Source organism: Crocodylus siamensis, chromosome 8 (genome assembly GCF_052110815.1).
Source record: "Crocodylus siamensis isolate JL-2025a chromosome 8, ASM5211081v1, whole genome shotgun sequence".
Taxonomy (NCBI): Eukaryota; Metazoa; Chordata; order Crocodylia; family Crocodylidae; genus Crocodylus; species Crocodylus siamensis.
The window spans coordinates 66,024,365-66,039,815 of record NC_143402.1 but is presented as its reverse complement, the minus strand read 5'-3'; the positions used below and the strand labels follow the sequence as shown (position 1 = coordinate 66,039,815).

At 52.6% G+C, this 15,451-nt stretch overlaps 1 protein-coding gene across 2 annotated transcripts in view; it reads right to left on the bottom strand.

Annotated features, from left to right (window-relative positions):
* RHBDF2 (rhomboid 5 homolog 2) overlaps positions 1-15,451 on the bottom strand; it is a 60,773-nt gene that overhangs the window by 3,012 nt on the left and 42,310 nt on the right. The window contains exons 4-18 of one of the 2 annotated variants that reach the window (XM_090060270.1): positions 14,553-14,745; positions 13,974-14,186; positions 12,956-13,084; positions 10,685-10,815; positions 10,143-10,346; positions 9,476-9,587; positions 8,399-8,473; positions 7,607-7,768; positions 7,106-7,212; positions 6,013-6,076; positions 5,400-5,494; positions 4,680-4,755; positions 3,952-4,052; positions 3,368-3,521; positions 1,712-1,778 (exon numbers count right to left, since the gene is read on the bottom strand). In XM_090060270.1, coding sequence (XP_089916396.1) covers positions 1,712-1,778; positions 3,368-3,521; positions 3,952-4,052; positions 4,680-4,755; positions 5,400-5,494; positions 6,013-6,076; positions 7,106-7,212; positions 7,607-7,768; positions 8,399-8,473; positions 9,476-9,587; positions 10,143-10,346; positions 10,685-10,815; positions 12,956-13,084; positions 13,974-14,186; positions 14,553-14,745 — 1,883 coding nt within the window. The remainder of the gene's footprint in view (positions 1-1,711; positions 1,779-3,367; positions 3,522-3,951; positions 4,053-4,679; positions 4,756-5,399; positions 5,495-6,012; positions 6,077-7,105; positions 7,213-7,606; positions 7,769-8,398; positions 8,474-9,475; positions 9,588-10,142; positions 10,347-10,684; positions 10,816-12,955; positions 13,085-13,973; positions 14,187-14,552; positions 14,746-15,451) is intronic. The other variant, XM_090060271.1, reaches the window with a different exon arrangement.

Here is a 15,451-nt window from a genome sequence, read left to right as displayed (position 1 = left end):
AGAGGGCTGGTCCAACAGTGAGCCTTGCAAAGGCTCACTGACCTTGACTAATGCCCGCACAGGTGTCAATCATTTAAATCCCAGTGAGGTAGAACTAATGACTGTTCCCTGCAACAAGACAGAGCAGAGGCCACTCATCCAGCACCAAGTGAAGGCAGTATCTGGTATGATATTGGTTCAGTGGTGATCACTTTTCTTGATGCAGACATTATCCAAGGCAGCAGGCAGCTGCAGAGGACAAGCCAGATCCTACCATCTTGTCTCCTCGGACTTGCTGTAGTTCCCCAGGCAGGTGGGTGAAATGTGAAGAGCGCCAGCTACATCCCCAGGGCTAGGAATGAGATAGGATGGAGGGGATTTTTTTTTTTTGGATATTCAAGCACACAAACTGGGCTCTGCAGCAGATGAGGGCCCTGGCTGCTCTCAAAAGCCCTTTAAAAGGCTCAGCACAAGGGACTGGCATAGAGTTGCACGTTACTTCCTACTGCTTGGCCTTTGCTCTCTGAGCCGGGAGGCCAACCCCAGAACCTGGTCCAGAGCAAGTGCACAGAAGCAGGACTGGCAGCCTGGTATTAGTTTTCAGTTTGCTTTCCGCAACAGGTGTGGAGGAAAGAAGAAACCTGCTGACTTCATCAGCTGTGGAAACACTCTGCTGCAGTGACTACAAGAGGTGAGAGGTGGAGGGTTATGAGAGGAAGAAAGAAGTGGCCAGACAGGTTTCCTGGACAGAAAGCTGCCATCAGAGCGGATGCAGGGGCTGCTCTGACCTCCTGAGAAACTGCTGGAAAAAAGACAACACGGGCCTCCAGAGTCTGTACTGTTGATAGCTCAGCAGCAGCTGTCTTCCACAGCAGGCCCAAGCCTCCTGCCCAGCCCACGGGCTGACTCCACTGCTCCCATCTGACACGCCAAGGGAGGGATTAGCTGTGTGCAAGCTGGTTTTAAGCCCAGCAGGAACTGGGGGCTGGCAGATTAGCCATCTGCTTCTCACGTAAAGCCATGGAGCATGTGCCCGCTCACATGCAGGGGCTGGGGCAGAACGGGCACGTGTGAGCCCCGCACGTGGAGGCAGGGGAGGCTGTGCCCCTGGCTTATTAGAGAAGACAGAGGGGATGCAACTTGGATGACAAGCTCCACCGGCATCTACTGCACCAAGCTTTGGTGCCGAGGACTCCTGGCCAGCGTGCGAGAAAAGAAACACAAGCCAGATCCCTGCTGGCCAGGAGTCTGGGGAGGGATCTGGGTTTAAGCGGACAGTGGAATGGGCCAGTTTAGGTTAAACATTGTCATCCATTTACAGAAGACTCCAGGTCCATGATACCCCCTGGGTGCATGTTCCGAGGTGATGTTCCCTACGCTCTCTGTAGATGGTCCAAGGCAGTTCAGAGCTGCGCAGGCCTCCAGCCCCTACGGCCATGGCCCGTGAGGAGAACAGATGAATCTAACCCTGCCTCCTTCACATGGGGTGAAGTTGCAGTGGAGAGTCAGTGCTGAAACAAACAGCTACCTCTTCAGCAGACACTGCCCCTCAGCATTTTGGGGGAAGGACTACTATGATAGCCCTGTCTGATGGCCTCCATCTCTCAGGGATGTGGCCGTCTCCTCTCCCTTCTGCCCTAAAAGGGTAGGGTAAGGCAAGGCTTGTAAAGAGAGAAAACTTCAAAACCATGGCATGCAGTGGATAGTCAGTGAGTGCCCACAACCACCTCACCTGTGATGGAGACTCTGCTAAGAGGCTGCCTCGAGGTGGGGCCTAGGGCTGTGCTTCCGGGAGACTTCTCCAGGTCAGGCAGTGGATGGTGGGGTTGGGGCATGCCAGGCCAGCAAGGAGCATGAGCCGAAGACAGACAACATCTACCTCAGACTAGGGTCACAGATTAATCCCTCCAAAACCTCCTTCCTTGCCCTGTGAGCTTGAGCTATTGATTTAAGGAGCTGAGAAGCCAGACACCAACTCCACCTCTCCCTCTGCTCCATCCCAAGGCTAATCCCGTCATCCACTGCCCTTCAAATCACAAGCCGCCAAGGCCGTGCTCCTGAGCCAGGGGGCAAGTGGAGGTAGCTTTACTATTACAGTGAACAAGTGTCCCCAGAAGCCTCATTAGCAAGAGCAGTGCCAGGTAGAGGATACCAAGGGAAAGCAACTGTCAGCCGAATCCATGGGGGGAGAAGGGGAAGGTAGGGGGAACACATTAGGAGGGATATCAAATGAAGTCAAGTCAAGACATGAAGTTAGGAGCAGTCTTTTCTTCCCATGGAGACTCTTCTCATCACCCCACCCTCCACAAAACAGCAGAACAGGCAAATATATGGGTATCTACCCCGGTTCAGCCATTCCCAACCACTAGGCCAGCAAGGTGATATGGGTGGATCAGAGGGATGGACATCTGTACGGCCGATCGGTTCCTCCCTGGCCCCCCACCTATGTTCCCAAGGCACCTGGCAGCATCCTGCTGAGATTTTGGGCTTCCACGAGGGTTCTGGGCCCTGAGTGGGGAGCAAGTGAGAGCCATGCTCAGTGTGATGGGTGGGTTCATTAACACTGCTGAGTGGCAGAGTGAGTTCAGGGGTGTCTGCAGCCTGCCTGCCCAGAGGAACATGAGGAAAACAAGCTGTGTGGCTGCAGAGCGGGAAAAGCGGAGGTTGACTACAGGAGCAGAAAGGTTGCGGGCTACAGCCCTACAATCTCCCATGCTTCCAGAGAGGTTAGCCTGTATTAAACCATCACTTGCCAAAAGTCTCTCAGAGCTTCAGGCTTGGCCTCTAGCTCCTGTCCCCGTCACCTCCCAGAGCTCGGGGGCAAGGCACCAGAGCCAGAGGTAAGACCTGAATAAATGGGAGAGGGAAGCTTCCTAGACCCCCCACCTCCAATTTTGAGCAGAGATGGAAGGTTGTCCCAACCCGATGGTTGCCTGGGGACCTGCATGAGGTAGGCTGGCATGTCTCTGAGTTACTCCAAGCCCATTCACATTCCCAAAGCCTCCAGCACAACCTTACACCTACCTGCTGCCTGAGCAGTGAGGCCAAAGGCTTAACCCGTCTTTGTGAGGGTAGCCCTACCTTTTCAGCCTCAGACCTAGTCCCTAGGAAGCAGACAACTGGAGACTCTGTGGCAGGATGGAGTGGGGATGTTGGTAGGGCTGAAGCCCATCCGTGCCCAGCACCTACTCACATCTCCAAGGATGTCCCGCTGCACAAAGTAACCCCCCTTTGCAACCAGTCTCTGCCTCAGTACTGCCCCAGCCCCCATCTCTAGTATAAATACCTCCCCGTCTCTGCTGCTCTGAAGTCAGGGTAGTTGAGAGCTGGGAGGGTTAAAGCCAGAAGGGAAGAAAACACCCATCCTGCTCTGACAGGGCACCCTTACCTCTGCCCGGTACGGAAGAAAGAGGGCACTAGCCAGGTTGCCTGTGATACCACTGAGGATGAAAATGATGGAGATCCTGTGCCAGCCCGCCAGCTTCTCCAGGTCCCTGAGTACAGTCATCTGGAAAATCACCGACACCAGGCAGTGGACAATCCTAGGGAAAGGCACACACCATATTCAGATGATCAGCCCTGGGCTCCTGTTCGCTTTTGCCTTCTCTGTCAGCCAAGCCCAGCAGGGCAAGTTCTGCTCAGGCCTCATTCAGTCAAAACCAGAGGTTTCTTACAGAGATTCCTCCGGAGAAAGAGTCAGACTCAGTCTCCACTGGCAGCAGGCAGAAACCCTCCAGGTGACCATTTGGGGCAGAGGTACAGGGACTACCTCCAAGTTGCAGGCAGGGCATTGCCACACCGTAGCAGGGGTCAGGGTGTACAGAGACAATGGATGCATCAGTGTGCCAGGCGTTGCCTGTCCTCCCATGACCTGGCTGGGCAAGGCTGCCAACTGATGCTCCTAGACAAAGACGGTCCACCTCGCTTCCCCCACAGCCCCTCCGTCAGTCAGGCCTGTGCCCCCTGCCTTACCCTGCATGCAGGAACAGGGACAGCCAGAGCCTGTAGAACTGGTCAGGGATTTCTGGGTTCAAGAAGGGCAGAAGGCCACACACCTCATCCAGACAGTGGACCTGCAATGAAAGAGGAATGTTACAGCATGGGACAAAACCCCTGCCTTGATCAGAGAGATCTTTGGGAGAAAAGAGCCTGGAGAGCAAAGCCCAGGCATGACCCACTGCACAGATGGGAAGGCACAGCCTGTGTTAATGGCAATGGATCTGGTCCAACCCAAGCAACCCAGACATGCCTACAGTGCAGTCGTTCCAATGAGCTGCCTTCCCAAGGGAACTGGCTCAGGTCCGAGCAAACCCAAGAGATTAAGAAAGGACAGAACATGGAAGTGGTGTTGATGTCCGGCAAGGCGTTTTCATTTCCCAAACTACCAATGCCAGTGCGTTCCCTTGTTAGCTGCTCTGATGCTACCACAGGCCACTCCAAGACAGCAGGCCAACACTCCTTGGTCCCCCAACTGCATCCTCCCGTCTCTCTGCCTGGGACCAGCTAAATCAAGCCCTGTTTTTTATTCCCAACAATCCCCATGGATTTGAGGAGCAACATCATGAAGGACAGCTGGCAGAGAGCTCCAGTGTCATTTCACAGGGGTCAGGGTCTTTGCCAACAAGAAAAGCTTTAGTCACAGGGTAACCACTTGGGTTGGAGGAGTTCTGGGAAAACCCAAGGCCAGGGGTTGTGCTCACCTGTGAGCAAAGAGTCGCCTCTTCGTGGAAGTAGCCGTGCATGAACTCGCAGTATTCCCGCGTTGTGATCTCGCAGCTGGTGGAAAGGACGACAAAGGTGTCACTCGACACACAAACTCTGTCCCGGCACACTTATAAACTCCTCACCTCACTCGCCTGTGTGCCCCTGACCAGGTGGAGAGGGTCTGTCTGGTCACAGGCCCTGTCTCCACCCCGACCTATCTACAGCTGTGCTGCATTTACCAGGCCTGGGGAAATCTCTCAGCTCCCCAATTATGAATGCACAGGGGCACTTTCCACCTTTCACATGAAGGGGATGCTCTGTCCACATCAGAACAGACTTACAGGAACCCGGAGTCTCCCAGTTCAGGAGAAGGCCTCCTTCAGGTTTTTTCTGGATGAGGAGCTAACAGGAGGAGGAAACTCCACCAATGACCCAAGGCCAAAGTGGGGCAACAGCCTACGTAACAGGCCACCCAATGGGTACAATGGGACATGACCATGTCAGCCTCCCCAGAAGGATGCACCCAGAGCCAGGTGGATCCTTCAGGAGCTCCCAGTCAGAAGCCGGCCCGGGTCAGTCCTCTACAGCGCCTCTTCCTTATACTGCTTGGGATTGACACTATGCCTTCCAATGGGCATCTGCAGAGAACGGGGTCCCACCTGGCCCGGTCCAGTGCTTTTTGGCTGCCTGAGAAGAGAAGACTAGGCACAACTTACCTGCCTTTGGTGCCAATGCAGCAGGGCCTGCCTTTGATTTTACAGTCCATGTGCAGAAAGCCAGTATAGTTGGTTTTGATCTGATAGGTGCAAATCTAAAAGGAAGAGCAGGGTGAGAACTGCAGCCTGGCAGCCTCTTAGTATGTGACAATGCACATATCAAGACGAACGGAGGGGGCCAGGTGAGGGAGTGAAGTGACATGCCCCAGAGAGCTGGGGGCATTTAGGCCCCAGTGGGGTATGCGACATCCATGGCTTTTCCTTTTGCCCCATGCTAGTTTCAGTGTGGCCAATCTGGCAGCCACCACACATGGTCAAAGAAGCCCCCTCGTTTGGCACAGGAAGGAAGATGCCAGAAGTCCTTGCATTATAATGCTTTAACTTTCACAGGCAGGAAGCCCCTCCTCTGAATGCCACGGACACCTCTGACCACAAAAGGAAAAGTGATGCCGAGGAACCAGGCTCCACAAAGCCCATACAACCGCTTACCCCATCCTCTCCTAGTCACTAGCCCCAAGACTTGCCTCTTCAGGACAAGGCTGTGCACCACAAACAGGGCCCAGGAAAGGTAAGAGGAGGAGAATGGATTCCCAGCAGCTGGCAGCAACCTTACCGGCCACTTGGTAATGTCGTCCGGCCAGATGTGAGGGGGGTTGGATGCTGGCTCCTCACATGTCCTGTGGGGGAAGGAGCCACCAGTGAGGATGGTTCTCACTACACTGCCTGTGTTTGGGGTCCTCCCCTCACAGCTGGGGAGGGGAGACCCTTTAGCCAGCAGACCTTGTTGGACTGTCCTCAGGCCTAGGCAGTTCCTTTCCTGCAACAGTGTGGGGTCCCCAGGGCCTAGAATTCATTCTCTTTGGTCTACAGAGGTTGGCTGGGGAGAACAGGGAACCAAGCGCGATGACTGCTGTGGGCAACTGAAGGTGTAGCTGGCTATCACCTCGCACGTGCCCAGATGCCTGGCAATGGGCATACAATACAGGCATTACACAGGCAAACTCTTCACTCCCCTTCCTCATCCCCCATGTGAAAGCAAAATGATAGACATCCTGGATAAGGCGCAAGGCAGAACCAGGACACTTGGGGCATCTATACACATGCAATGGGGCTGCTCCAGTGTGCTATAATTACAGCATACTGAAGCAAACTCAAGGAATCGAGTCTGCTGGAGCATGATAACTACCGTGCTCCAGCATCAGGTGTATCAGCATCCCTGCGCTGAAAAAGGGAGGCAGGGGCACTTCAACTGAAACTCACTGAATTAGCTTTAGTTAAAGTGCCCCCACCACCATTTTTTCAGCGCGAGAACACGGATGCATGCGATGTTCCAGGTGCTTTAATTGGAGCAGCTCTTGGAACCGCTGCAATATTAAAAGGGTCCCCCGCTCCCGGAGCACACCTAGATATGCTCCTGGTTTGATTTTCAGCTCTCCCACACCGCCATCCTACTGTGTGAGCTCTGGCAAGGGCATGTCTTCATTCACTCTTTTCCACCCCTCTTTACCCCTAAAATGGATCAGATGTGTTTAGATGCAGAGCACCATGGGTATCAATATTCCCCTCAGCACCACCTTGCTGTGCTTCTTATAGAAGAGACAGAAGTCCCAAAGACAAGGCACTGATATAGATCCTTAGCAGACACCTGCCAATTCAACATCGTGATGGCCAGCTCCCTGCTTCTTCCCCAGGAGAGGTGCTTGTACCTGGGGTCCTGATGGCACACAGCCCCCGATGTTCGCTTCTGGCTGGAGTTGCTGGTAATGGCTGGAGGGTTGGCATCTGGCCACTTTATGAAAGTCGCCAGTGTCTCCTGAAAGAGGAATTTCGAGAGTGGATTTTCACTGCCATGAATGGAGGGGCTTGAGGCATTCAAATAGGCACCTTCTAAAGTGGCTCTGCCCAGTTACATGCTGCCATATCACTCTTTGGGCTACTGAACATCAACCTGGCCTGGGCAGCAGGTCAAGCAAGATGCCTCATTTCCTCTGTATGATGCTCTTTTACCCCACCTACCTCCGCACCACCATCATGACTCCTCCACTCCATTCACTTAGGCTCCTCTCCTTGTCCTACCACCCTCTGGGTGATTCACTCATTCCCTTCCCAGAGCCAAAGCAGACAGGAGCAGGTGCATCCCATTATGACAATCAAAGCTTTGCTGCCTGGTCAGTCTTGCAGCTGCACAAGGATCCCTTGGTACTCACTGAGCAATCCTCCCGCAGGGTCTGGATGCAGCCCGAGTTGTCATTTTGGATGCAGCAGCCTGAGTTGTGCTCGCGGTTCCTCTCGCGTTGAACAAGCTTCTCCACCTGATGGTCCTTCCGGATACATGGGGAGAATTTGGCTCCCAGGTGAATCAGGTCAATCTGGAAGGCAACACCATTCCAAAAGTGGGGTTGGCTCCAGGTAAAAGACAATCTCTACATCAGTTCCTTCACCTAGCTCAATTCCTCTCCCAATCAGCTGCCAGCTGTTCCCAAATATGCCACTACACAAGGCCAGGCCACGTCAACACTAGGAAAGGTGAGCCTGATGTCAATAGCGTGCACAAGATGCATGCATTTTATATGCCTAATAAAACTCCCTTCCTTCATGATGGGAGCTGCCTCTACCAGATCATAACCAGAATATTAGGATCCTTGCTGTATACATAGATGGTGTTAATTCTGTGGCAGGAAATGCACCGAAGGGCTTTGGGGAATGGTTCTTCAGCGCCGCTCCCCCCCACACCCCCAAGAGCTCTTGCAGATCTGCATCACAAAACACAAGTAGCAATGGAGATGGAGAGAAAGCAAGTCCAGAGCTGTACTTGGCACTGCAAGACATCAAGCCAGATGTGCTGGGAAAACCTTTGCATCTGGCCAAAGTCTGCCCGACTCTTGAGTCATCCTCCCCATATTTCATTGTACTGGCAGCTTAATTCCTCTTGGCCTTCTGGGAAGCTGGGGTGGGGGGGAAGCGGGGAGGCAGTCCCAAGCAACAGCCCGGCCCCTTACCGAGCTTGGGCCGATCCAGAAGTTCTCCTGCTGAATGTACTTCACGCTCTCGTACACCCCTTTATTTCTCAGCACCTGCCAAATGGTCAAGAAGTTCAGAGGGCAAATCATACCATGGGCTGGCCAACAAGAAGCACCAAAGACCTCATATGATGCAAACAAACAACTCTGCACACCCAAGATCCCGGCTGCAGCTCACGCTGCCATCAGCAACCAAGATTCTTCATCCCATCTGTACTGCCCAGTCATTTTTACTGGGTTGCCTGGTGTAACTTGATATAAACTTGGCTCAGGGTTCTTCTTCACTGGGGGTGAGAGAGGAGGGAAAGGCCAACTTCATTTTTCACGTTTGTTTAGGCACTTAGAGCCCTCATTGCTGTAGTATCTGAGTTAAGGGCTTTTATCTGCATGATACCCTTGAGAGAGAAAACAAAGCTATTCCCCTTTTTCAGACTGGGAATGGAGGATCAGAGTTAAATGACTTGTTGAAGGTCATACAAGCAGCTGGTGGCAAGGAACGGGACCTGATCCCAAGTTTCCCCAGTCCCAGCCTGGTGCGCCATCGTTCTGACGATGATCCCAGACTGTAATTCAGGAATGACAATCCGGGTAAAAACAGAGAAAACTCCCTTCTCCCTGCAAGCTGGGCACATATGCTATGAAGTCACAAATGCACTAGCCACAGAGCCGTGCCAGGCCCACTAAGCTCAAAAAAAGCACCAGAAAATACAGTGACTTCCTCTGGGGGGAAGGGAAATCAGAGTAGGTGTAAAGAGGTAGAAGGTTACGGAAAGAGGATGATATGGTGGACGTCTTCATAGGAAGACCCAGTTCCCATCTTCCTCAGTGCTTGGGTGACTGGGGGAGAGAGAAGCAACAACCACTGAGAAAGTCAAGTCCGACTGGGACAGTGCAAAGGTAGAGCCTCCTGATGCAGTCTTGCTTTGGTCAGCAACTGGAACACTGGTGCTGTCCAGGCAGAAAGTGACAGCCAGAGGTGACACCAGCCCCATGCCCTGCTTGGCAAGATTGCACTGAAACAGCCATATGGGATCAATCAGGATCTAATAAACTTACTAACTCTGTCTTCACATGCTGGGCGAAGCCAATGGGCGCGATCCCATAGGTACATATAACCAGCAGGGTGATGATGATATGCACAAAGGTGATCCAATAGGTGAAGTATGGCCTGGGAGAGGGGAACAGAGACAGGAATTACTTTTCACAGAGACTGCGAGCGATTTGGGCGCAGCCAGTTCTCATGTTAAACCAACAGATCCTCCAGCCTGAAGTGGCAGGGATATTGCAGCTTAGATGGAAGGAGCTTAGGACTCGATATAGCATTGGCAGAGCTGTGTGGGTGTGGGGGCCAGCAAAGGATTGAAGTAGAATGGGGTGCTATAGGTGGCTGAGAAGGTCCACTGGCACATCTGCAGGACAGGGGTGAGGTGCCAGAACTGGTCTATCAAGGCAGTTTGTGGGTCAGAACGTAGGTTCATTGGCAAAGCTACTGGCAGGGCAGGGTGTCAAGACAGGTACAGCAAGGGGCCTGCAGTGAGCATTGCAGTGCACTGCAGAAGTGTGGGAGGCAGGCACCACAGCTGGAATGCCAGGGGTGCCGCATGTCTGGATGGAGATGCGCTGGCAGAGCTTCCCAGGATGACAGCTGTGGTGTCCAGCCTAAGCCCAGCCCCTTATAAAACAAGCGCTGGTCTCCCTCAGGCAACCAGAACCTAGCTCTCACCTATGACTGTCAGTGTTCTCCAGCTGAGACTGCACCATGCTGCTGAGGCTGCGGCGATACGTCCTGTTCAGCCACTTGCCGACCACCCCCAGCCCGTAGTATCGCTTCTTGCGGTCGAAGGCGAAGTGTTTCACTTTGGAAGCAATCCGTTTGCCCCTTTTGGCCTCACTAGCAGTTGGCCCCCAGATCTTCACACCTTCCTTCCTGCAGCAAGAATAGCCATTCAAAAAGAGCAGGTGATTGAATCCCAGACCTCCTTGGGCCTTATCCCAGCATGAACCCATCCTCCCAGAAGCAAAAGGAGATGCCAAGATAAGGGAAATGTCTTGGCTTCATCTCTACTGAATATCAGACTCATTCAACTCTGCTCCGCTCCTTACATAATCAGCACCATCAGGGATGGTAGTAGCTCTGGGTATGCCTAGGACTGGGACACCAAGAGCACCATGGCATGTCCGAAGGAAAAAGCAGACAGATTTCTGGGACTGGGCCTTGACATAACTCCAAGCCCAGACATGGCTCAATCCAGAACCAATACTCACTGACATGGCTGCTCCACCTCGAGGGATCGGGCTTCTTCTCCCAAATGCTGCATTCGCAAGTAGTTGGCCGAGAGGGGTGGCGACTCAAAGACGTCATCTGGCATGGAATACATCTCATCGTGCATCTCCATCTGAGGGCAGCACAGCAGAGACAACTGTGACGGCTCAGCTCATCCTAACAAGCCTCGGTTTTGCCACACAAATGCAAGCTGACTAGACCTCTGGGCTCAGATCTACAAGGCTCCAGGTTGGCAGAGGCCAACTGATTCTATGTGGAGATTAACCCCTGGGTCAGCATCACAGGAACTGGTAGTTTCTTCACTGAGCATTGACAGCATTTTGTAAGTGGGCTGAAGACTAGGCCTGTGCAAGCGGCTAGTATTTGCTTCGGATTCGGCCAATTCGGGGGACAGAAATTCGATTTGATGATTTGAATCACTGTCCCGATTCAATTCTATTGAATCAGCCAGGCCCATCCCCCCAGCTCAGCAATGGCTACCCCGCCTGCCCCAGCTCCCAGAGAAAAAAAGCCCCACTCACTGGGTGCTGCCAGGCAGGAGGCGATCCCCGCTGCCCCTCACTGCCCCACGCTGCATGGGGGGCTCAGTATGAGCCCCCTGACCCGTCCGCCACTGTCCTAGCCCACCCCATGGCTGGCCCACCCAGTGTGGCTCTGGTCCTTTAAGAAAAAAAACCCCAAAAAACAAAAGAACAGAAACATAGTAGCTGCCAGGCCCCTCCCCTTAAAACTGATCCCCCACCCAGGCAACATGCAAGGAAATGCCAAAGAATTAAAATCACCCAGCCAGCATTGTAGCAGATTGGGAGTATAGCATTCTCTGCTGGGTCAAGCATCCATGCCTGTACTGCTGCAAAAGCTCTCTGGGGGAGGGAACCTGTCACATCACAGGTGACCATACCAATCTTAGAGCTAAAATCAAAGGGCATCAGCAAGAGCAAGCCCACAAGGAGGCAAGGGAGAGTGGAGATGTGGACTGGACTTAACCCATCTTCTAGACACTGCAGCTAGAAAACCAAATCTGTGAGTTTGCCCCAGGCTCTCTGTTACTTTAAGATAAAGGCAGCCCAGCCAGGGGGCATTACAGGGCAGGCAGGGGACAACTGGGCTAATGGTGCAATTAGCAGCCAGCCCAGGCAGTCACCTGACCAGAAGTAGGCAGAGCCCTGGTAGTACATAAGTCTGGGGTTTGGGCTGGCAAGCCAGTCTGGCCCTGCTTGCTACAAGGGTAGGAGCTCCTGCCCAGGAAAGGCTCCCAGGGATGCTGGTCTGATTGCTGCCTGTGGGAACACAGAGGCCCAGGGAGCTCCAAGGAGCCAGGCTGGGAGGTATGCCGCATAAGGGTAAAGAAGGCTTGCCCTCTTAAAAAAGGTACAGAGGGCTGCTTTCTCTGTTGTTGTTAAGTTATAGCCTGGGTGCTTGTTTACTTGATCATTTGTAGCAGCAGTTTCGGGTTGGAACTATAGGGGTGGCAGGAGGTCCCATTAGTGCCCAAGGGGCAGGTTCAAGGCTCGAGCACTTATTTAGCCCATAGTGGATGGAGAGAGCAAGGTGCAGCAAGCCAGGGGCCAGGGGGCTGCTGATGGAAGGGACAAGCAGAGCTTGAACCATAAAAGCCACGTCCAATTCAGTGGGTCCAGGCTAGAAAGCCTAGTGAGAATAAAGGGGCAAGCCTAGTGAGAATGAAGGAGGCCGAAGCCCCAAGCCCCACACAGGGAACAACACTGCAGTAAGACCTGCAAGGCTTGGGGCATGGTAAAGGGGAGAACTTGGAGCCATGCAATTAGCCCTTAAAGCCTGAGGTGCCCTTTGGTGGCACAGTTAGAGTGAGGCCCAGCAAGGGGCCTGAGGGCTAGTGAAGCCCAATGGGGCACCTGGGTGCAGACAGAGACCAGCAGGGTCCAGCTGGACTGAGGCCACACAAAGACCTGTGGCAATATTCATTTATATTGCCATTAAGGCATGGCAGGCGAGGCAGGAAGGTGCCTTAGGGGCAGAGTAGGACATGATCACAGAGCCACAAGGGGGTGTCACAGCTACCCCTGGAACCCAACATGTTAGAGTTCAACCCCCCCCCCCCCAAAAAAAAAAAAATCCAACCAAAGGCTACAGACAGGAGTTAGGACAGAGCCAGCCTTGGGTCTCTGAGGACTCCCTGATGCCTCCTGACTCAGGGCTGGATATGTGGATTGTGAGGCAGGCAAAACTTGGCTCAGAGGGGTCAAGCTGGGCCGTCATGGAACCTTGCTTGCCTTACTGAAGAAGGAGGAGTCCAGTGTGTCTGCTGCATCCACTGCATCGTCATCCAGGAAGCTGGGATACATGAAGCTCCGTTTGGTAGTTCTTTGTTTTGGTGCCAAGGGCTCTAATGCAGAACGCCCCTTTCAAGGGAGAACAAAGAAAAGCAATGAGTAGTGAAGGAAAAAATGACTCCAGTATTTGCACAGAGGTCAGCCCTGGGGCTGCAACTTATGTGCATAGGTTCCCCCAGAGAAGACAGACATCAATGCTTTAACCTTTGATTAAGGTATTTTGGAGCATTTCGCCTACCTTCTGCAGCTCCACCAGCATCAACTGATAGTTATTCCATAACATGTATCGTTACCCCAGTGACACCAGCTCCACAAGCACCTTTATTCTCAAGTGGTTAAGCTTACACTGTGATGACTGAAGGTGAGGCCAGCCATTGTCAACACAATACACTTCTGTGTTCTGACTGTGCTAGAACTAGCAACCATACTAATTAACACATGTCAAGACACCTCTCAAAGAATGTCAGCCACATAATCCAACTACACTGCAAACCAGTTTTCTATAGCTGGTGGGAGCAGGCTTTCTCCTGCAAAAGGAGAGGAGAAAAAAAAAGAACCCTCCCTCCCCCACAAAAAAAGGAGCATGGTGTTTAAGGTTGCCATCTGATGCTGATCTTCCATTTTCACACAGCCACCCAACTTCTCTCACTGAAATTCTGCTCTGAAAAAAGGGGAATTGAGGATGCACTGAAATCTGCAAACCAACATTTTCCTATTATCATGAGGAAAAGTGAATTTGGAGGCCTGTAAGTAAGTCCTCAAGCAAGACCTGGCAAATCAAGCATTGTAGGGAACCCCCCCCCAAAAAAAACTGCACTCACTGCATTTGAGACCCCTGGGGCAACCGTAGGTGACACCAAGCCTAAGTGGAGATCTTGGTCTTCGTAACACAGACATGCAAGTCCAACACTCTGAGGGAATTTCAGTAGATGGTACCATATTACCACACAGAACTCACTTTGATTAGAGCTGCAGCTGCCCTGAAGCTCATGCGGGCGACAGATTGCCTCTTCCTTCGGGGCAAACGCGCATAGCCCGACCGCACACTGTTGAATGATGCCAAAGAGACGACTCCTGGGGTCAAGGGTGGTAGAACCGGGTGAGGGGTCCGAGGACGATCAACTTCATCTGGATGCCGAAACGGACGGCCCCTGGCCAAGGGGTCTACAATCTTAAAAGTTACACATAGGAGAGATGCTGGAGTCAATGAACGAGCCTGGACTGTTAGCTACATGTGTAGAAGGAAAGGCAGGTACATATTTTGCAAGTAGATCCTAGTGTAAATGGGCCTTCTGTTGGGATTGAACTCAGAACCTTTGATTGACAAGCCAGAGCTGCTACTGCTGATACCACAAGGTCACTCTTAGATGGTATTTTGGGCTATACTTAGAAGAAAAAAACAAATTATCCTACTGGAAGACACTGGCCACCTTGCTACCCCTTGCTACACTGCAGCCAGGAGGGAATGGCTCAGATTTGGGGTCTGTTTTAACATTCAAATAAGACTGAGGCCAGGAAAGGCCCCTGAAGGTCTTACCTTGGGCATCTTGGATGGCTTTGGTGACTCGGTGCCTTGGAAGGAGAGCACCTCCTGGCTGGGGAGCTCCAAGTCGCGGTAAGGGGCCTTGAGCTTGCCATACCTCAGGCTGCAGTGCTGCAGGCTCTTGCGTTGCCAGTGTTGTCGCTTTCCTTCCCAGTCGCTGCTGACACCAAACCAATCTGCCGTCCCCCTGGAGACCCCAGGTGAGACAGAAGTCATTGCTCAGCTGAGACAGTCTGCATGCCACAGCCTGCACAGGCTAAGCACATGGGGAATGAAAAGCCAAACAACGAGGGCCACACAGTCCCTACAATACTGCCCATGACTTGGCACTGTGCCTATCTAACATCTCCCTTACATTCCTTTTACTGTTTACAGATTTACAAAGCAAGGCAGAGCTGATTGCAACTGGGCTCTAAGGGACTATAGGAGGTAACTGCTCAGTTTGGCATAAGCAGTGCTCAGATCCCGTTTTTCATATGAATTACACGAGTGTGGTGATATTAGCTCAGTCACTTTATCAAGGCTGCTCACCACCCCCAGCAGAAGTCGATCTGCAGCCTCTGCCCCAACTCCGCCCTGCCAGGATGGGTTGGCTCCCTGAATGCCATCACCACCAATGGTGGCAGAGCACCAGGCAGACCTTGCCAGCATGATGCAGAAACAGAAGTATAACCCACTGTGTGAAGTTCTAGGTAAGTCCTGGTAAGAAACTCTCATCCCCAAGAATTGGCTCTGTGCTGAAAAGGCAGCTGTTCTAACCCTAATTAGGGACTCTTGAATTGTTCTAAAAATAGGAATTGTCCATATGAAAACAAAAATAGAGAACATTAGCTTCTCTGGTATACAGCTTCAGAGTCCTGCTGCCTGGTACCTCAGTACTGTGCCTGGAGTCG